This window comes from Giraffa tippelskirchi, chromosome 11 (assembly GCF_054371585.1).
Source record: "Giraffa tippelskirchi isolate mGirTip1 chromosome 11, T2T-mGirTip1v1.2.pri, whole genome shotgun sequence".
In the NCBI taxonomy this organism is placed as follows: Eukaryota; Metazoa; Chordata; class Mammalia; order Artiodactyla; family Giraffidae; genus Giraffa; species Giraffa tippelskirchi.
In genome coordinates, this window is record NC_137285.1 from 33,655,064 (window position 1) to 33,677,646 (window position 22,583).

The window sequence follows — 22,583 nt, forward strand, 5'->3', positions numbered from 1 at the left end:
TACTTCATCCTGAAATCTTTAATTCAAGCTTTACAGGTCTGTTTTAGGAATAACATGTGTCCTTAAACCCATAAATGTGTTACTATGTTGCCAAGTGCCTGATCACACTTGTCACATACACAATACTAAGGGAAAACCCTTCTTTGTGTTTCAAATAAAGATACTTTATATTTGTTAAAGTTTTGCAATGAGTTATTATCCTATGACACATGCAAATTTAGAGCATATTGCTACATGGACAATTTTACGGAAGCAAACATTTTTAAACGTCAGATTTCAGAGAGCACTGGATTCTTATTGTTGGAAAAGACAATTTAAGAGAAGGAAGAGATACAAATGATAGAGATGAACCGCAGACACTTGTCTAGATCTACACAGTGGGACTGAGAACAACAAACAAGTGAGGTTTCACACCTCATCAGCCTGATCTTCAGGAAGAGACAGAACATTTAAATTTGCTTTAGTATACAGAACTAAAGTGAAAGAGGAGAGTGAAGAAGTTGGCTTAAAACTCAACATTCAGAAAACCAAGATTGTGGCATCTGGTCCCATCACTTTCTAGCAGATAAATGGGGAAACAATAGACACAGTGACAGACTTTATTTTTTTTTGGTGGTGGTGGGGGCTCCAAGATCACTGTAGATGGTGACTGCAGCCATAAAATTAAAAGACGCTTGCTCGTTGGAAGAAAAGTTATGACCAACCTAGACAACTTATTAAAAAGCAGAGACATTACTTTGCCAACAAAGGTCCATCTAGTCAAAGCTATGGTTTTTCCAGTAGTCATGTATGGACGTGAGAGTCGGACTATAAAGGAAACTGAGCACCGAAGAATTGATGCTTTTGAACTGTGGTGTTGGAGAAGACTCTTGAGAGTCCCTTGGACTGCAAGGAGATCCAACCAGTCCATCCTAAAGGAAACCAGTCCTGAATATTCATTGGAAGGACTGATGCTGAAGCTGAAACTCCAATACTTTGGCCATCTGATGCAAAGAACTGACTCACTGGAAAAGACCCTGATGCTGGGAATGATTGAAGGTGGGAGGAGAAGGGGACGACAGAGGATGAGATGGTTGGATGGCATCACGGACTGGATGGACATGAATTTGAGTAAGCTCTGGGAGTGGGTGATGGACAGGGAAGCCTGGCGTACTGCAGTCCATGGGGTCGCAAAGAGTTGGACATTACTGAGCGACTGAACTGAACTGAACACAAAACTGGCTACTGGTCAAAACCATTCAGTTTTTCAACCTCATTTTGAATAAGATCCAGGCAATTTAGCACAGATGCAAGATATTAGGGCCACTCAGAACAAAATAAACGAAAAGTGCCCATTTGTTTTTAGTTGCTAAATCGTGTCCGAGACTTTTGTGACCTCAAGGATTATAGCCCACCAGATTCCTCTTTGAAATTTCACAGGCAAGAATACTGGAATGGGTAGCCATTACGTTCTCCAAGGGATCTTCCCAACCCTGGAATCGATCCCATGTCCCCTCCACTGGCAGGCAGATTCTTTAACACTGAGCCACTAGAGAATCCCCAAATGCCCATTTACCTGTTGTTAATAAAGGGAGGTGATACATATTGAAACAAAAGTTCTCAAAAAAAACACTTCAAATGTGATTGACATATTACCTTTGTCATACAGTAATTAAGACACATATATGGGAGAGAAGACAGTGATACTCTGTTCTATTTCTCTAAAAAAGCAAATTTGATCAAAACCCCAATCTCCCCTATCATCCAACCCCATATACTTTGGGGAGACAAAAGTCCTCGCCATGGGGTATAAATAGATCTGATACACACTTGAGGAAAGAGAGAGATATGAGATTTCACCTCTCTCTGAGGGGTATAAAAAAACAAGGCAGAAGACTGAGCATAGGAATTTCATGTAGCTAGGCTCAGGGAATGAAATTTATTTCCCCAGAGGAAAAAATGTGCTAGGTATTTGTTTTTGATGCTGGCATTGTTATATTCTATAACTTGCCATTAGTTGTTTTTTTTTTTTTTTTCCTTAAGAGGCAGATAGTTGTTGGCAACTACTGATTGTGATGTCTTTGGTTATACACATCTAGGGGGAGAATCTAAATAAACAGATCATATTGTTTGGCATGATAAGAAATTTGAAGCCCCAGGGAAAGTTAAAGAATTGAAACCATGAAACAGACTTAGGTGCTGCATCTCTGGTGTAGGGAGTGCAAGGCATGCTCTGGACAGAGCACAAGGAAAGGAAAAGTGTACAAAGTGCTTCTTCTAAACAGGATTTCAATCTGCGATTTTTGTAATATGTGGTATAATCTCATCTACCACCCTTACACATCTTCAATCATTCAACCAACACATTGTTTTTTGCAAATGGATTTTGTGTGTGTGTGTGTGTGTTTGTGTGTGTGTTTAGCTCAAAGAGAAGTGCAAAGGAGCTGACAGACATCTGGATTGTAGTAATGTAATAGTATTAATAGTATTATTACAATTGCTACTACTATTGTCATTAGTTACTATACTAACTGAGGATCTATATATTTTTAAAATATTTAAATTGCACAATACAGTCAAGTAAAGCATATTATTTATTTAATAACATATCTATGGGTGCCTTATTGAAAATGTTGCTGTCAATTATTTCTTATAACTTGCTATTATGGGCAAGAAAAAATTGCACAAAAATAGATATTTTGTAGTTTGATAAGTAGAGATATTTTGCTATAACATGTACCAGCATCTTGAAATATATATTTGATATTTATTTTAAATTTAGTTCAATTTAACATTATATCTGTAAAGATGGGACACTATATACTCTGGAGAAAATGCTCAATATCACAGTGGTTGCAGAATGATGACATGTACTTGTCTCTAGGCTAGCACACAGGATTTAACAACGTTCATGCTAGCTACATGAGACAAGTATGTGAGTACCTCAAATGAGATGAACAGAATAAAATAAGATAAAATAAATTATGAGATAAAATAAAAAGACATTAAAAAAAATACTGCAATTCATTTTTCCTAATTTCTTGGAATAACCAATTATTTTTGTTCTCTTGAAAGAAATATTTTTCATTGTAAAAGTTGGCATTAAAATGTTTGCATATTTAATAATGTGGATATAGATTTCTGGGTTATGATGGCTGATTTGTTCTCACCTATCAGGCAATTGTAAACATTAAAAATGTACAGGATGACCTGGATGGAAATATTGATCAGTTGTTCATCCACTAACTCAAGCATCTGTGCCCTCTTTATTTCCATTATCATCCACCATATCCACAGGAAGGTTGGATTTGAAATATAATTATAACTAATAATTTCATCATGTTGTTTCTATTGTGTGAGTTATGTTTCTTAGAAGGCTACATTTCCAAAATAATATTAATATCACATCCAATTTGCATATTGTGTATTATTATCTTTCCCAATATGTAGACAAGGCAGTTGGGACACAGAGAGCTTGAGTCACTTGCCAAAGACTGCCCAGTATCAAGTAGAGGAGATGAAATTTGATTCCAAATTCTATAATTAAAGTTCTTAATCACTACATTATGATCATAAAAATGATAATTTTTTAAAGAAATCCTTGGACTTCATCAGTACAGGCCATGGACTCCTTTGCTATTTAAAATATCCTCCAATGATCTTTTAAATGCATATCCCATCATAACATTTACTGACTTCTGTTATTACCTGTTTTAACTCTTCCAGACCTTCAGTTGTTAAGGACAAATCTATCCATGTTCTCACATCAATTTTTATCAACTTCATAAAACATGATTCTTTTGAAAGTATAAAGTTTCAATTTTGATAAATTTGAATTTATAGTTGGATATTTTCAATATACACAAACAAATCTCAGATACTAAGTACGTGGTAACAGGTATTCATGTCAAGCTAGAGTGGTGAAGAGTTGGATCAAATGAGATTTAGGTCTATACCTTGTCATCTGACACTAGCAAGTACTTTCTTATTATTACAAGTTGCTAACTGTGATTTTATGGGTCTTACCCCGTTCAGCTATTGTTTTTTATTATTTTCTCTCAATCGGAAAGAACTTTAGTTTCTAATTTCCTGCAAGAGAAGCTTTGTGGTGGTGGATGTCACTCAGTCGTGTTTGACTCTTTGAGACCCCATGTGACAGCAGCCTTCCAGGTGCCTCTGTCCATGGGATTTCCCAGTCAACAATACTGGAGTGGTTGTCATTTTCTTTTCGAGGGGATCTTCCCGACCCAAGGATTGAACCTGGGCCTTCTGCATTGTAGGCAGATTCTTTACCATCCGAGCCACCAGGGAAACCCAAGAGAAGCTTTAGAATATATATATTCATTATTTGGAACAAGAACAGAACATGTGCAGCAAGCATTAATGCTGCATTTATAAAACCTTGAAGTCAAATCATGTTCTTTAATTTTTACTTGCAGTGTCTTAGAGTTATATATTGCATTTCTGTTAAACATAGTTTGTAAATTATTAACAGAACCATTAAGATCCTTTCCCTTTTTACTCCTTTAATTTAAATCTTTTTGAAACTTGATATTAAATGATGATGTTACATGTTTCCAAGCTGATTTTTAAAGTCATATATATAATTGACTTTCATATTATAATACTTGGAATGCAAGTTCTTCTAAAGCACCTGTAACCTAAAGAGACAAGTCAAAAACAGTATTTGTGCTATAACTAGCTAGAAATGTGTTATATCTTTTCCACAGTGGCTGTTAGTTGGTTGCTGATGGATGAGATGATACCATTTCCACTCTATAAAGCTGAAGGAAGGACTGACTTATGTGGGATGTATGCAGAGGAGTCAGTAAATATTACCTTCCCAGATACTTCTTTGTGTGTACCTCATGTTTGACCAATATATAAGTGGGATTCTAAAGATCATTTCTGCTCTTGCATGGTAACTTTCAAATGAATTGGGAGGGCACTTTTCAGATGTAAACAAAGTCTGAATCAAAATAATAATAATAACAAAAAAACTAAACTCTGTACCAGATGACTTTATTATGGATTGATATGTGCCCTCCCCAAAGATATGTTAAAGCCTTAACCTGAGGACATCAGAATGTAAACTTTTTTTGGAAATAGAGTAATTTCCACGTAATTAGATAATGTTAGACGAAGTCCTGCTGGAGCAGGGAGGACCCTTAATCCAACATGACTGGTATCCTTTGAAGAAGAGACAAGATGATGTGAAGACAGTACACAGAGAGTAGCTCTGTGACTCTAGAGACAGAGACTTGAGTGATGCACGACAAGCCAAGGACTACCTGGTGCTACCTGAAGCCGAAGGAGGGAAGAAAAGACTCCTCCAAGAAGCTTCTCTTCTAAGGGAGCATGGCCTTGCCAACACCTCAACCTCAGATACTGAGCCTCCAGAACTGAGAGAGAGATTGTCTGAGCCACAAAGTTTGCTGAACTTTGTTACTGCCACTCTAGGAAATTAATATAAACTTGGATGTAGTAGAAACTTAAAACAACTTCATGTGGGTGCAATCAATACCACTTTCCAGTGATAAGCAGTTTTTCCATTTGCACTCAAATGTGGATCTTATAATAACTAGATTTAGTCAAATTATGTGTCATATCCAACCAGTGGTTACAGTAGTGCATACATGTTAATAGAGAGTAAAAATATTATAAAATAAAAAAGTAAGAAACAAAACCAAAAACACTATATTTGATATGTCAGGCACACAAAGATCACAGTGACATGCTTTAATTATAATTCATTTCATTGAATTGCCTAGTCATCTTTGATTACTACCAGAAATTTAAAAGTCTAAAGAATTTCATTTGTGAAAAATAAATTATGAGTTATATATCAACATAGATATCTGAATTAAAAGTTTACTAACTTTACCCTAAAATTTCAGAGTTTCATTATTTGAATTCCAGTGCCTAGGACTTAGTAGCTGTTCTATAAATATAAGCTGGATTAAAGATGATAATGAAAATGATATATATTTTAATTAACTGAAATAAACAAGTCAGTTGGCTCTGAAGGTCACTTTGATAATGACGCCTCTAAGTTACACTATCCCAAAACTTGAATGCTTGCAAAATAAAACTGATATTCCACATTGTTGATGTTTTTTAAATAAGCCATGAAATTAACTATGAAATATGAGTGGCATGATGTCGTAGAAATAGACAATTGAATTTTTTAAAATTATTTTCACTGTTAAGCACAGAAGCAAAATCTACCTAAGATCCACTGTAAGAATTATCAGGCAGTCAGCAACATTCCTCAGAGCTAGTACCAAATTCCTAGTCATCCTGGATTGGCTTCTTCTCTTTCTCCCTAAAAACCTATTGTACATTTACAGCAAAATCGTACATTCCTTATTTTACATTTCCACCACTATCAACAACTAGTTTAGGTTCTTAAATGTGGGTATTTCACTTTCTTTCAGAGTAGTTTATCAGTCTCAGTAACACACACATAAAAATATTTCAATTTTTCACACATATAATTGCTCACATAAAAAAAATTTGTGTATTAAAATACTTAACAAATTTTATGTATGTATCGTCTTGGTGACAATATTCAAAGACATGAAGTTTAATAATATAGACATAATATTAAAACTAGATTTAATATAGTTGATCTTTGATTTCTGAAAAAGTACTAAATAGATCAATAATTTAGTACTTTCTTAAATCACTTATTTACGTTATGTTATAGATGTATTCAATTGTTTTTCAGTAATGTCCTTGAATACTAGATTATCAAGCTTCCATAAGAAAATTAAGAAAATTACAAAAGCTCCAGAACATGTCTGGTGATATTTTATAAATTCTGTAAGTTAGAGAACAGGTAATTCCTTTTGACATTTAAGGTATAGAAACCTGTCAAAAGTAGATACCTCTTTTAAATTGTGTAACATCATATACGGATCTTGTATGATATTACTTGAAATTAACAAATTACATTTGTTACTTGAAATTCATATTGCTGATAGAGTAGTCAAATATTTCTCTTAAAATATTGTATGCCTACAGTCAAACAATATGAATAAAGTATATTTGTATCAATATGGTAAAACCTCACACAAATGTAAATATATTGAATATATTATACTTAAATAAGCTTGTTAATCATTAATCATACCTGAGTTAGTTCATTAATATCTACAAGTCCATTACTGTCGGCATCAAAATATTTAAACATTTGATCCACCAGCAACTTCTTCCGAAATACGTCATCACCATTAGGGTTTTCATTGTCTTGTGTAATGTATTTTTGATTTTGTAATTCTAAAAGCATACTTTTCATCTTGCTGTATTCAATGGCCTTGCAGTTATCTCCTGTAACAAAAGAACTAAGTTATTTTCAAAGCAATATTATTAAAAAGGAATCATTTATTTTATTAATGCTCAAAGTTGATATCTAGCAGATAACATACTTTGTATATAATATTTATACTTCTACTTTGCATACTACACAAGGAGAAAAGAATGGACTGTTAACATGAAAGGATAAAAATTTTAATTGGTATCAAATCTAAAAACACAATATGTACTGTGTGTTTTCTCAATGCCAAAGTCATCGGCTCTGTAATGGACACAGAAAAAAAGGTAACTTGAATTGCCTCAAAGGCTTAAATACATCACCTTCGTTTAACTCCTCATTATACATGATTATAGTGATAATTTCAGAGATTTTGAACATGAGGTTTTGGGAGAGGAAGTGACTTACCCAAGAGTAAGCTTAGATTGTATTGAGTTTTGAACTTAAACTCATGTATGTGTAGTTCCAAACTAGTATAGCAAGTTTCTAATTGGAAGTGCATCCTTTTTTACATTGAGATTTATTTTGAAGAATTTTGTGTGTATGTATTTACAATTTTCTTTATTTTTAATCATGCTAAACTCATATTTGCTGTCTTCTGAAAGTCTATTTTTCTGATATTTATCTATCTTTCCTTTAAGAGCACTTGATGAATAATATGATATATGTTTGCTTTTTGTATCTTGAAGGTTTAACCTGCAAATATCATTTCCACAACTAAAGTGTGAGCTTATTGAAGTAATAATGCATTACACAATTCAATATCTTCTATAAAATAGCCCGAATACTGGGGACCTCACATTCAATGAAAGTAGTTTTTGGCTTATATTTTCAAAAATAACTGCAATTACTCTATCTTGAGCTTCCTAGGTGATGTTAGTGGTAAAGAGCTTGCCTACCAATGCTGGAGACAGAAGAGACACAGGTTTGATCTCTTCATTAGTAAGATCCCATTGTTGGAAGAGCCTGGCAGGCCGTGGTCCACAGGGTTGCAAAGAGTTGGGCACAACTGAAGTGACAGCACTCATGCACACACTCTACTCTCTTGACATAATTATTTTACAAGAATTTTTCTTACAAAAATATGCATGCTGATGTCTTCATAAATAACACTAGGAAATGAATTTATGTTGATAATAAATGTGATATAAAATATACACAGAAAATACAGTTTATAATGTAATTTATAAGTGAAAAAGCAGGTATTATATTAGCTAAGAACTTTTACAATATATCTTTAAGGAAAAAAACCTGACTTTATAATTGTGATTCATTTTGACAATTAGGCTGTGGCAAAATCTACAATTTTAAAGATTTCTAAAGATTTAAAAATATATATCTGAGAGGCATGGGATTGAAAAACAATATTTGAATTCTCATTCTCTTCCCAGGCAAGATGGAAAACAATCTTTCAGAGATATGAGATCTTATTTTTCAAAGACATTGAAATGACTTCTGTTGTTCAGCAATTTTAGTGTTTAACAATCCTGTCAATAACTTCCTTTCTACAGCAAGATGTAAACTTTGTGACACAGATTAAGTCAATTTTGCATCATTCTAGTCTCAGTAAGGAATAATAATCAGAATGTTTTCATAAAAGCACAGAAATCACTGACAAAAGAGAAAAGTAATCAAGTACAGAGGGACAGGTAGCAATTTTGGTGTTTGTGAAAGCTGCCTGAGAGGAGCCTTCAAATGTAAGTGCCCGTGTGTGTGTCAGGAAGAGGGAGAAACTGATCAAAGAAGGGAAAAGGAGAATAAACCATTCCAAAGCCCTCCCTGGATTTCTGTATTTGACCATGGACCTTCCTAACATTTCATTTGACTGATGGAAAGAAGGATGGAGTTTGGGGGAGCTCCCCTGGGTCCATTGTTATAAGCAGATGAGAACATGGGAAATAGAATTTAAATGCTGAACACTTTTTAGCTAATATTTGAAATTTGGGGTTTTGTTGTTGTTGTTTAGTTACTATTGAGGAGATACAATTTGGGGTTGTTACACCCTAATTTTGACCAAATCAAGGAGTACATTCATCATGTTCTTCATGAATGCTTTCATTTCCCAAACTGTAAATTCCCCAGTAAATCCAGGGATTAAGCTGTTTGCTGACAATCCAAAGCTAACAAAAATAAAAGCATTACAATTAAGGCATTCACATTCCACTGAAATGTACAATGGAAAATGAAAGTGTTAGTCATGCCCGACTCTTTGTGACCCCATGGACTACAGCCCACTGGGCTCCTCTGTCCATGTGATTCTCCAGGCAAAAATATGGAGTGGGTTTCCATTCCCTTCTCTAGGGGATCTTCCCGAACTAGGGATCGAACCCACTTCTCCTGCATGTACAATAAACAACCATAAAATTATGGAAAATTTTGTAGAATTTAGATATTTTAAGTAACCTCTGTCACAGGTCTTTGTTAGTAATAGAAACATCTATTATGAATAATAGATTACATGTAATGCAGACTTTCTATGTGCCAGGAACTCTATATATATGTAATCATTTAACTCTCATAACAATCCAACATAAAGGACCTTATAATTACGATTTTACAGATGAACAAGAATTAAAACACAGAGAGATTAAGTAACTTGTTCAAAGTTACAAAGCTAGAGAGGAGCTCAGTGACTTTTACACCCAGGCAATATCTAATATCTTTTCTAGCCTTTATTCTCTACTTTTTTCATCTTCAGAAATGAGTTTTAAAATGAACTTATACATGGTTTCAGCAAATTTGTCAAAGTATTATTTGAAAAATGAAAGGCAAATATAACAATAAACTTCAGGCAAAATTACTGCCTAAATTACAGATAGGGAAAAAAAAGAACTTTCAAAGGGAGAGAGAGGGGAAAAAAAAGGAGTATCTGAGAAATAGCAGGAAAACTATAAGAAAGTACTGAAGAAGAAGAAAAAGGGAAAAGAACTTTTCAAGAAAGAGGATGTGATGAAATGCTAAACGTTTCAGAGTTAACTTGGTGATAGCTTGTAACTTTAAAGAAATATTTTAATGAATAAGTGAAAAATTCCTATTATAATGGGCTAAATGAGTAAAAGCAAAATAATGATTTGAAAATATTAAATGTTTGTTTTCAGTCACCCAGTCATGTCCAACTCTTTATGACCCCATGGACTGCAGCAAGCCAGACCTCCTTATCCCTCACCATCTCCCAAAGTTTGCCAAGTTCATGTCCACTGCATCAGCGATGCTATCCAGCCATGTCATTATCTAATGCCCTCTTCTCCTTCTGCCCTCAATCTTTCCCAGCATCAGGGACTTTTGCTGTTAAATCTTTACCACTTTTTTAATGAGTATCAATGTGAAAAAAAGAAGTAGCATTATTAATGAAACACAAGTTATTTAGAAACAAACATCAATGTATATTAATATATCATGGCCTCATTCAAGAATAACTTCAAGAAGGAAGCTAGCTCCTTGATTTTTTTGTTTTGGTAAAAGTCCTTTCTCAATACTTAATCAACCAGTGGTGTTAGGTTGGTATAGTGAAGGAAAAGAAATGCTCTTCTGGAGTTACTTTCTGCTCCCAGAGACCAGTAAGAGATCTCCTCTGCTGTCCCTGTTCTAGACATCGAGGACAAGATGAATGAGGTCCCCAACTGGTGCCTATACACCATCTTCCTTCCTGTGAATGCAGTGATGCCAGGGCTGTACTGACTCTGGACTGAGTCATTCTAGGACAGTTAAAATCCATCTGGCCTTGTGGGGCATAGAAGGAGGTGGAATCTCTGACTTTTTTTCCCCTTTTTTTCTCATTTAAACAATAGATTCATAATTTTACTCCAACTAAATTATTTTGTGAACAAAAACATGATTGATAACACCACATGCCCCATACATATTAATCCTATATTATCATTATATGCACAAGTTCTCACATGCTTTGATTTTTTTATAAGTTAATTTCTATTGGAGTGTAGTTATTTACAATGTTGTATAAAATCAATTTTATGTATACATATATCCACTCTTTTTTTAGATATTTTCCAATGTAAGTCATTACTGAGTATTGAGTAGAGTTTCCTATGCTATACAATAGATCCTAATTAGTTATCTATTATATATAGTAGTGTGTATATGTCAATCCCAATCTCACAATTGACCCTTGCCCTCCACTTTCCCCTTGGTAGCCATAAGCTTTTTTTTATACATCTGTGACTCTATGCTTTAAAAATAGATTCACTTATACCATTTTTTTTTAGATGCTTCATTTAAGCTATATTACATGATATTTGTCTTTCTCTCTCTGACTCTCTGACTTTCAAATGGATTCACCTGGGTATTGGCAGTGCTTCTCCATGTCCTTATGGAACCAAGGATAGTCATATTTTATTTATCTGATAGTACAGCCATCAGTTTTGAGTACATGATAAGTGCTCAAAATTACAGATTCTACCAATTATGCTTACTGCTAGTTTTTTAAAAATTGTAATTTGTTCTTACCTCTTTGAAGTTACCCTTTTATCCTTTCTCCCCACCCATCAGTAAAACATACTAATTACTTTCAACATAAAAATATTGAAATCTAAGTAAATAATAACATTACTTGCCTCTTTTTAGCATTTATAGTTTGAAATTGGTTAATTTAATTCTAATAGAAGCTAAAATCTTAGAAATTAAAGAAGAAGATATTAAATATTTTATTATAGTATCAATTCTACTCATGTATTAGATTGCATACTGGAATTGTATTTTCCTCAATCTATTAAATAATTGTTAATAGAAACTTTTAAAGCTTTTTAGTATGTAAACATATTTAAATTTATATAAAATATTTCTCAGAAAAGTACTTTGCATTTATGACATAAGGAAGGTATCAAAACTTTAGTATGGTGATTTTATATGCATCTGTGAATCAAATTCAACATGGAAAACTATTATGCTTACATGAATCGTACATTGTTAAACTGTGTGTTTGATGGAATTAAAACTATCTTGGTTAAAAGTAGTCTGAACAAAATAAAAAGAAAAAAACAACCTTTAACCTAAATGGAGCTTCTACTAAAATGTGGAAAAATAAGAGTGTAAATTGTTTTGTATCATATAAACTTTACTGGAATGTTCTTATCTAAAATGCTTACAGTTACACATAAGATTAATATAATACTACTATGTTTCAAATGCTATTCTAATTCTGGAAATTTACTATGCAAATACACAATATGTATACCACTTCACAACTTTGTACCTTTAAAGGGCCATGATTTTCTCGTGGAGAAGGAATTTTTAAAAACAATCTACTTTCTTTTTCAGAGCAGTTTTATATTCAAGAAAAAATTGAGCAGAAAGTACAGATTTTTCTGTATACCCTCTCGTCCTCCACATGTGCAGACTCTGTCGCTATCAACATTCCCACAGAGGAGAAAAAAAAATGATGACAATACAGTGATCTATCATTAGCCCCAAGAAAGTACATAGTTTATATTAGAGTTCATTAAGTACATAGGGTACTTGGTGTTATATATTCCATGGGTTTTGACAAATATATAATGACATGTGTGCATATATATCATACAGAATAGTTTCACTGCCTTAAAGAGCCTCTGCGCTCTGCCTGTTCATCTCTCCATTCTCCTTAACCTCTGACAAACACTGACCTTTTTAATTGTTTCAAAAGTTCTGCCTTTTTCAGACTGTCATATAGTTGGAATCATATATACCCTAACCCCAGAACAATTCAATATGTACCCTTCTCAAATTGGCTTCTGAGAAGCAAATACATTTAAGATTCCTCTGTCATGGCTTGTTAGCTTTTTTTTTTTTTTTAACCACTGAATACACTGTCTGGATGAACCACAGTATATTTATTCATTTACCTGCTGAAGGACATCTTGTTACTTTCAAGTTTTGGTAATTTTGAATAAAACTGCTGTAAACATCTGTGTTTACGTATCTGGGTAGACTTAACTTTTCAAATCCTTTAGGTTAGATCCTAAGGAGCATGATTACTGAATTGTATGTAAGATTTTGGTTAGTTTGTTAAAAAAAAAAAGAAAGAAAAGAAAATCGCCACAATTTTTTTCCAAAGTAGCTTGTATCATTTTGCATTCTCATCAGCAGGGCATGAGAGCTCATTTTGCTCCACACCTTCACCGGCAGTTGGTGCTGCCAGTGTTTTGGACTTCATCCTTCTGATAGGAGTGTAGTGGCATTTCATTGTTTCACAGGGAATTTTAAGTGAATGAGAGACTATATTTTACAAGACACATTAGTCCCGTTGCCATTCCCCTGCTCTCTACACACACACAATGTGATTTGACTTAATTTTATATCTCCTTAAATACCATTGAGTTGTTAAATAAAAATGATTAGAAATAATTAATTCATTAATATTCTTACTGATTAACTTTAGGAATTAATATTATTAGAAATAAAAGGAAAGTATTGTGAGTTAAATTTTCATTCTCCAATCACATTGCTCTTTATGATGTAACTTTTGTCAATTATATGCCACATTGTCAACTGCCTACATCTAATACATTTAATATAGCAGTGTTAAAATGGGGTTTGATTTTCTAGCTTGGCAAAAGTTAATATATATGAGAATTTCAGTAACGGTGCTCTAGTAACCAAGCCACTTTGCTCTCTTTACCCTGAAAGAACATTAATTAAAATGACTTTAGGGATGAGATTAGGTATCCTAAGCTCTGTTTTCAATTACATTCATTAAATGTGACACACTTTGGAGCAAGTAGGCAGTTTAGCTTTTACTATCCCAACTTTCTCTCATCATCCTCACAAACATAATCACATAAAGTAAAAATGAAGAGAATGCTGACAGAAAATACAACAAAATAATACAGAGTGTAACACAACGGTGATGATTATCTAGGATGTTTGGGAACCTAAGTGAAAAATGTAAATTTATCTTACCTGAAGTAAATACAATTTACAATATTAATTATAATTGTTCAAATATATGATTTTAATGTTTAGTGAAAAGTATTTTAAGCCATTAACTATATAGTCAAAACCAAGAAAATATAATTTGCTTCATATGAAAAGGCATATTTCCTATAGAACGTGTGACAGGTAATGCTGTCAAATAGTTTGTGAAATTATTTCCTAATTAACTATGTTTTCTGGAAACCTCTGGAAAAATATTTTGTACACACCATGTAATAAGATCTTTCATTTTTTTTTACATTTTACTAATTTCTGTTGAAATTGTAGTGTATATTGCCTTAAGTATTATACCACATTGTTCTTACAGTTCTTGTTGTATGCTGTATTTTATAGAGGTTTTTAATTTTGATTTATATTACACAGATTTATACTACTTCTAGGACTAAATATATATATAAAACGTATTCTTTAACTTTTAAAGAATTTGATAAAAATTATTTAAAAATTTAACCATTACAAAAAAGTAAATCTATCACTGGGTCAGAGTTAAAACTAAGACTCATATAATGCCACTAAAAGCAGAACTGCTAGTACTTCTGAATACTAAATAATCATAGCACTCAAATACGTGGTTTTCAATGAAAATTTTATTGTTCATATTGATCTTACAGAAGATAAACTATTCATATCTGTGAAGCCACAAGGATATAATGATTTTAATCCAGTATTTACACAGGAATTATCATGTGCTGGCACTGTATAATTACTTTACAGATAATTCATTTAATCTTTAAAATGATCATATGAAGTAAGTACAAAGACTATAACATCTCCTTGAAACATATTAATAATAAGCCCAATGCCATGCTAATTTAATTTCTTGGTTAAACTACTTGATATGAGCAGTGGACATGAAAACATCCTCTCTTTAAAGATAACGCATTAATGTTAATATGCCTATATTTATATATGTTCCTGTGTATACTAATGCAAAATATAAAATGGTTTTAATGAGAGTATTTTCTTCAATTAAATTTATTTCTTCTTGGCTCTATAATTAAGAAACTAGAGTAGCTTATATAATTTTTTTAAAGATGAATATTTATTCAAGCTTATATAATTTGTGTCTAAAGGTTTTCACTTTCTGCGATTTGAATGTCATTTAGGCCACATACTGAATTCTACTATAGTTTGGTAAATAAGTTTGGAATAAACAAAGCCGTTATTAGGTGTTTCCAATGGAAAGATATTCATAATTTTAAATGACTTTCTGGATTATTTTACTTTAGCCCTTCATTGGCTTTGAAATATTTTAGTACTTTATAAATTGCAGACAACTGATACCAATGGAAAATAATTCTTCTCTATGAACTTGCAAATGAATTCTGACTGGAAGAGATTCAGTTGATTTCTATCCCCCCTAAAAGGGATTTCCCTGGTGGCTCAGATGGTAAAGAATCTGGCTATAATGCAAGAGACTCAGGTTCAATCCCTGGGTCTGGAAGATCCCCTGGAGAAGGGAATGGCTACCCACTCCAGTATTTTTACCTGGAGAACTCCATGGACAGAGGAGTCTCGCAGACAGGAGCCTGGCATGGGCTCGTAGAGTCAGACACGACTTAGTGACTAACTTCATGTGGAAAAGGCCAGGTTAATGTCTATTTGGAAGTTCATTTACACAGTTGTTTAGCCCATATAAATATCTGGCTCTTTAACTTTAGCTGATTATAAATCTGCTTAGTTCCCTTGTAAACAATGAACTAATTAAATATTTAACACCTATTAAATTTATATTTGCAAGAAATTCATCATTTTGCTTTCAAAAATTATCCTTGGGACTTCTCTGGTGGTCCAGTGGCTATGACTCCACATTTCCAACGCAGAGGGCCCAAGTTTGATCCCTGGTCAGGGAACTAGAGCCCACATGCTGCAACAAAAAGATCTTAAATGTCAAAGTGAAGATCAAAGATCTCGCATGCCACAACTAAAACCCAGTAAAGTCAAATAATAAATATAAATACATGATTTAACAAGAAAAAACATCCTTGAAGTCTAGATAGCCGATTCTTTTTTCTTAGAAGACAAAATGGCCTAATACAAACTCAAAGTTCTTTTGATTGTTTCAGATATAAGTGATGAAATATCACTTAACATAGATGAATGAGTACATATAAGCAGATTAAAACATACTTCCTGCATTTTAAACAAAGAATATAACAAGAAAGTATTATAAATAACAAACTTACAGAACACAAGTTTTAATTTTTCAATTCTGTTACTACACAAAACAAGCTTTAAAAAAATAGAACTCCTTAACTGAATTAATTCTTGACCTTTCTAAAGCAAATCTCCTATATTTCTTAAACCTGTTGACTTTAAAAAGATAGTACTTTTATTATTTTTATTCATTGCAACATCCTTTCAAGGAGAAAATTGTTTTAGTCACTAAGTCATGTCTGACTCTTTTGTGACCTGATAGACTGTAGCCATTAGTCCATGGGATTGCCCAGGCAATAATATTGGAGTGGGTTGTCATCTTCTTCTCTAGGTGATTTTCAAAAGCCAGGGATGGAACCTGCTTCTCTTGCTTTGGCAGGCAGATTCTTTACCACTGGGCCATCGGGGAAGCCCAAGGAGAAAATAACACTTTTTTATTGTGGTATAATGAAATAATACCAAAAAAAAAAAAGATCTATTATTTTCTGAAGACACACAACTTAGATTTTTTTGTATTCAAAAGAATTTTCAAATTGCTATGCATTTCTAACAGGGTCCTTTAGACTTTACTTCTCCTTCTAGTGAATTAAGAAGGCACTCACCTAAATAGACATGATTCTGCATATAAAACTTAGCAAGCCAAAGTCTACAAGCAATAAATGCTGGAGAGGGTGTGGAGAAAAGGGAACCCTCTTACACTGTTGGTGGGGATGCAAACTAGTACAGCCACTATGGAGAACAGTGTGGAGATTCCTTAAAAAACTGGGAATAGAACTACCGTATGACCCAGCAATCCCACTGCTGGGCATACACACTGAAGAAACCAGAATTGAAAGAGACGCGTGTACCCCAATGTTCATCGCAGCACTGTTTACAATAGCCAGGACATGGAAGCAACCTAGATGTCCATCAGCAGACGAATGGATAAGGAAGCTGTGGTACATATACACAATGGAATATTACTCAGCCATTAAAAAAATACATTTGAATCGGTTCTACTGAGATGGATGAAACTGGAGCCCATTATACAGAGTGAAGTAAGCCAGAAAGAAAAACAACAATACAGTATACTAATGCATATATTTGGAATTTGAAAGATGGTAACGATAATCCTATATGCGAGACAGAATAAGAGACACAGATGCATAGAACAATTTTATGGACTCTGAGGGAGAAGGTGAGGGTGGGACGTTCTGGGAGAATAGCATTGAAACATGTATATTATCATATGTGAAACAGAACACCATTCCATGTTCGATGCATGAGACAAAGGCTCAGGGCTGGGGCAATGGGATGACCCAGAGGGATGGGATGGGGAGGGAGGTGGGTGGGGGGTCCAGGAAGGGGAACACATGTAAACCCATGGCTGATTCATGTCAATGTATGGCAAAAACTATTACAATATTGTAAAGTAATTAGCCCCCAACTAAAATAAATAAATTTATTAAAAGAAAATAATAAAATAAAATAAAATAAAATTGAAAAAAAAAAAAAAAAACTTAGCAAGCAACAATTGCCCTTGTGGAAAGAGGAGAACACTGGTGGATACAACCTATCATGAAAGAAGAAAGCTCTTACTAGTGAAGATATCTCACCTAGGGTGTCTGGCTTAAAAAGTGAGGTGGAAGCTTGATTTCAGCCCCACTTATTGCCTTGATCCAGTGCTTTTGTGCCATGAACAGTTGATGGCAACCTTGCCTGTATCCTTTGGTGCTGGGTATCATCTTTTATTTTACTTTGAATAAGCTAACCATTCCATTAGAAGTCTTAAAAAGGACCTTTTACATGAAAAAAAACTTTATTTTTACACCATTAGTTGTACCAATTTATCATAGTGCTTCATATCTTATGTAAAGATGTCAGTCAATAATATTTAAAATAATGATAACAGTACTATGAAAATATTACCATTAATAGCTATTTGATTGTAGAAAAATCAAAAATATAGTTCAAAGAAAATGGTACCACTATTTAGTCAATAGCAATTCTAAAAAAGGATGGATTCTTTTCATATTTTGCATTTTCCTCCTTCATAGCATACGCTTTATACCAACTTTCTGGAGTCACTACTCTGATGCCACTGATCAATGCCTGCTCTTATCTAGCCTTGGCACCCTAAGGAACAGACAGGACTTCGGCTGGTACCCAATACTTGAGTCAGGATCAAGTCTCTAGAACAGTTTCATCTTTTTGGAATTCTGCCAGGTTGAGAAACTAAATAGAAAGTTATGTGAGGCATGATCTGGATTTCTATTGTATGCTAATTATCCTTTAAATCATCCTTAAATGATCTTTCCCAGACTTGGTCTTAGGAAAGCAAAGAAAAATTGGGCAGTTGATTGTGGAAAGATGACAATCAATTTAAAAGTTCCATGAAGTATGGCTTTTTAACTAGACCAAGGAAGACTGGAAAACATAGAAGAAAAAAACATACAAACAGAAAATATGTGAGGAGAGAAAAGAGAGAGATTATATCACACTGAGGAATGGATTTACTTCACAAATAATTTCTTCTTCCTCTGTTTATTGCAAGGAATTGTCAAAGATCAATTGGAGAAAACTGTTAATCACAAGTTATTTTAATAACAGATTATTAAAAGCCAACCTTTAGCAGGTTTGGACAAACGTTTACTGTAAACGGCCGCAGAGTAATTATGTTACTCTTCCTGGCTGTCCCATATCTGTCACATGTCATACAGCAACTTGTATACCAAAAGCAGACACAAGCACTTAGTGAACAGCTGTGGTTTTGTTCCAATAAAAATTTATTTATAAAAGTAGTCTGTGGGTCATATTTTGTGGGCCACTGACCTATACAATAATGGTACAGTATAGATAGATACCAATATAAAACTCATTAACATCATTCCTGTATTTTCTTTTAAGGATTTTGTGATTTAAATATATGTATGATATCACTTATATGTAGAATCTAAAATATGACACAAGCGAAATTATTTACAAAACAGAAATAGACAAACAGACATAGAGAAGAGACTTTCGGTTACCAAAGGGGAAATTGGATTGGGAAGGGATAAATTAGGATTTAGGGATTGGCAGATATGAACTAATACACATAAAATAGATAAGCATCCAGGTCCTACTATACTGTACAGGGAGCTATATTCAATATCTTGTAACAAACCATACTGGGAAAGAACATAAAAATTATATATATATATATAATAAATATATAAAAAATAAATATATTATATGTGTGTGTGTGTAGGCTTCCCAGGTAGCATTAGTGGTAAAGAACCCACCTGTCAATGCAGGAGACATAAGAGATAAGAGTTCGATCCCTGGGTTGGGAACATCTCCTGAAGGAGGGCATGGTAACCTGCTCCAATTTCTTGCCTGGAGAACCCCATGGACAGAGGAACTTATAGAGCTATAGTCCATAGGGTGGCACAGAGTCAAACACAACTGAAGCGAATTAGCACACATGGGCTTCCCTTGTGGCTCAGCTGATAAAGAATTCGCCTCCAATGTGAGAGACCTGGGTTCAGTCCCTGGGTTGGGAAGATACCCTGGAGAAAGGAAAGGCTAACCACTCCAGTATTCTGGCCTGGAGAATTCCATGGGCTGTATAGTCCATGGGGTCACAAAGAATCGGACACGACTGAGCAACTGTTATTGTCACTATTTTATATATATATATAAAAATAACTTTTCTGTTAATCAGAAATTATCACAAGATTGTAAGTCAATTATGCTTCAAAAAAAAGAGAAAGATTTAAGTGTAAAGCTTTTGTAATCAGTGTAAAAACTGTGGATATAGCTATATTCACTGACATATTTAAAAGTAGCGATTTTTGTTGTGTGAATTTTAGACATCTTCTAACATTTCAAATAAGATGTGATAAATTAACATTTTATGTGAATTCAAGGGATAGTGTCAGAAGGGAGGAAGGCTTCTCATACACATCACAGGAAAGTCACTGATTTTTCTCTCTTGCCATAGAAGAGTGGACTAGACTTGCACTTCTATTGAAGTAACCTCTTAGTTGTTTCAGGTGAAGTCATTTTGTTAAATACAATCAAGGTGAATTTAGTCATGTATTGAATGGTGAACATAAGATAGAGCTATGATTTATCTAGTGAGGATGGTCAGGAAAGCTAGACACGCAGGCAATTAGACCCCAAAGAGTATTGTTGGCACAACTTAAACTTGTTTTTCCATTATTTTGAATGAGGAAATAGGATCTCAGAAGCAGTAGTTGTTCACCTTTTTTCACATTACAGTAATCAAGAGTATTAAAACAAGTGCTGTCTGGGTCTCATTTACAGAGGTTCTGATTTAATTCTTCAGTCACGGGACCTGAGCTTCACTGTTTTTAAAAATATATCAGGTAATCCATGTGTGCAACCAAGGTAGTGAGAGGTTAAATAAAATATATTAAAATCACGTCCCTATGAGGGGAAAAACTGAACTTTGACATTAGTTCAGGTGCTCAATCTAGATCATAATTTTTCAGTTGCTTCATAATGCACAGGGGCCTACTAGATTACACAACGGAAAAATTCCTTGAGCATTTAGGGCTCAGTGTGATTTGTGTGTATTGCAGTTCTTGTAAATCTGAGTTAAATTAATGGAGCTGAAGGAAAATACACTTTTATCAATAAAGTGAGCTCCAAGTCTCATCCATTTCTAATGCTCAATTTAGGGGCAATCTAACCAGCATTCTCAATTTTTTTCAAGCTCAAAATTATAGAAGCCTTAGCTGGGGCCGATTTTTGTTTCTCCCTTTAAACTTTGATAGTGTTTTATCTGAACCACATTTGTTTTCTCTCTCTTTCTCTCATTTTACCTTTTGTTCTTTAAACATGTCTCTTCCCCCTACTTTTGGACTATGATGTGCTAATGGTAAGGATCACTTATGATTCATTTCTCTATCGTCTATGTGTTCTTGAACTGAGGTTTTTTTAAATTTTATTTGTTTTTTTGGCTGTACTGGGTCTTCATTGCTGTATGGGCTTTTCTCTGTGCTGTGCTGTGCTTAGTCGTTCAGTCGTTTCCAACTCTTTGCGGCCCCATGGACTGCAGCATGCCAGGCTCCTCTGTCTGTGGAATTCTCCAGGCAAGAATACTGGAGTGGGTTGCCATGCCCTTCTCCAGGGCATCTTCCAAACCCAGGGATCGAACCCAGGTCTCCTGCATTGCAGGTGGATTCTTTACCATCTGAGCCACCAGGGAAGCCTGGGCTTTTCTCTAGTTGTGGCTAGCAGGAGGAGCTACTCTAGCTGTGGTGCTCAAGCTTCTCATTTTGGTGGCTTCTCTTGCTGAGCACAGACCCTAGGGTGCATGAGCTTCAATAGCTGTGGTACAAGGGCTCAGTAGTTGCAGTTACTGATCTCTAGAGCACAGGCTCAATAGTTGTGGTGCATGGGCTTAGGTGGTCTATGGCATGTGGGATCTTCCCACATCAGGGATCAAACTTGTGTCTCCTGCATTGGTGGGTGGATTCTTTACCACTGAGCTACCAGGGAAGGCCTGAACTGACTTTTACACACAGTAAAATTTCAATAACTTGTCATAAAGTAAATCAAATGTCAATAGAAAAATGTTGTAGCTTTTTCTATTTTCCCACTGTGTATATACATCATTTATAAGATGTAAATGTATATAATTTGGAGGGTGTGGTGTGGGGGTAAAAAAACATGATAAAAGTATTGCTATCATGTAAATAGTTATCTTAATCTTATATAAATGGATATAAAAATCTGATCTTCACTTTAATTGGTTAGATTAATCCATTTATATTCACAATTGCTATGATCTGAATGTGACACTTCAAGATTCAGGTTGAAATTCTAATACCCAATGTGATTGTATTAGGAGGTGGAGCCTTTGGGAGGTAATTAGGTCATAAGAGTGGAACCCACATAAATGATATTAGTTCTCTTATAAAAGAGAATCTACAGAGATCTCGAACCTTTTCTACCATGTGAGGACTTAGTGAAAAGACAGCTGTTTATGACCAGGAAGCCTTCACCAAAATGTGAATTTGCCGATGCCATGATATTGAACTTCCCAGCTTCTAAGACTATAGGAAATAAAGGATTGTTGTTTATATGTCACTCAGTCTGTGATATTTTAGAAGACCTTGAATGGACTAAGACAATTAGCATGATTTATATATTTGAGCCTGCTTCTATAACTTTTCCTTGTGCTCACTATTGTCTTTGTATGTTTTCTTTTAGG

At 34.2% G+C, this 22,583-nt stretch overlaps 1 protein-coding gene across 5 annotated transcripts in view; it reads right to left on the minus strand.

Annotated features, from left to right (window-relative positions):
- Positions 1-22,583, minus strand: part of FSTL5 (follistatin like 5) — a 780,511-nt gene that overhangs the window by 371,490 nt on the left and 386,438 nt on the right. For all 5 annotated transcript variants that reach the window (XM_081538294.1, XM_081538299.1, XM_081538297.1 and 2 more), the window contains exon 5: positions 7,115-7,311. In XM_081538294.1, coding sequence (XP_081394420.1) covers positions 7,115-7,311 — 197 coding nt within the window. The remainder of the gene's footprint in view (positions 1-7,114; positions 7,312-22,583) is intronic.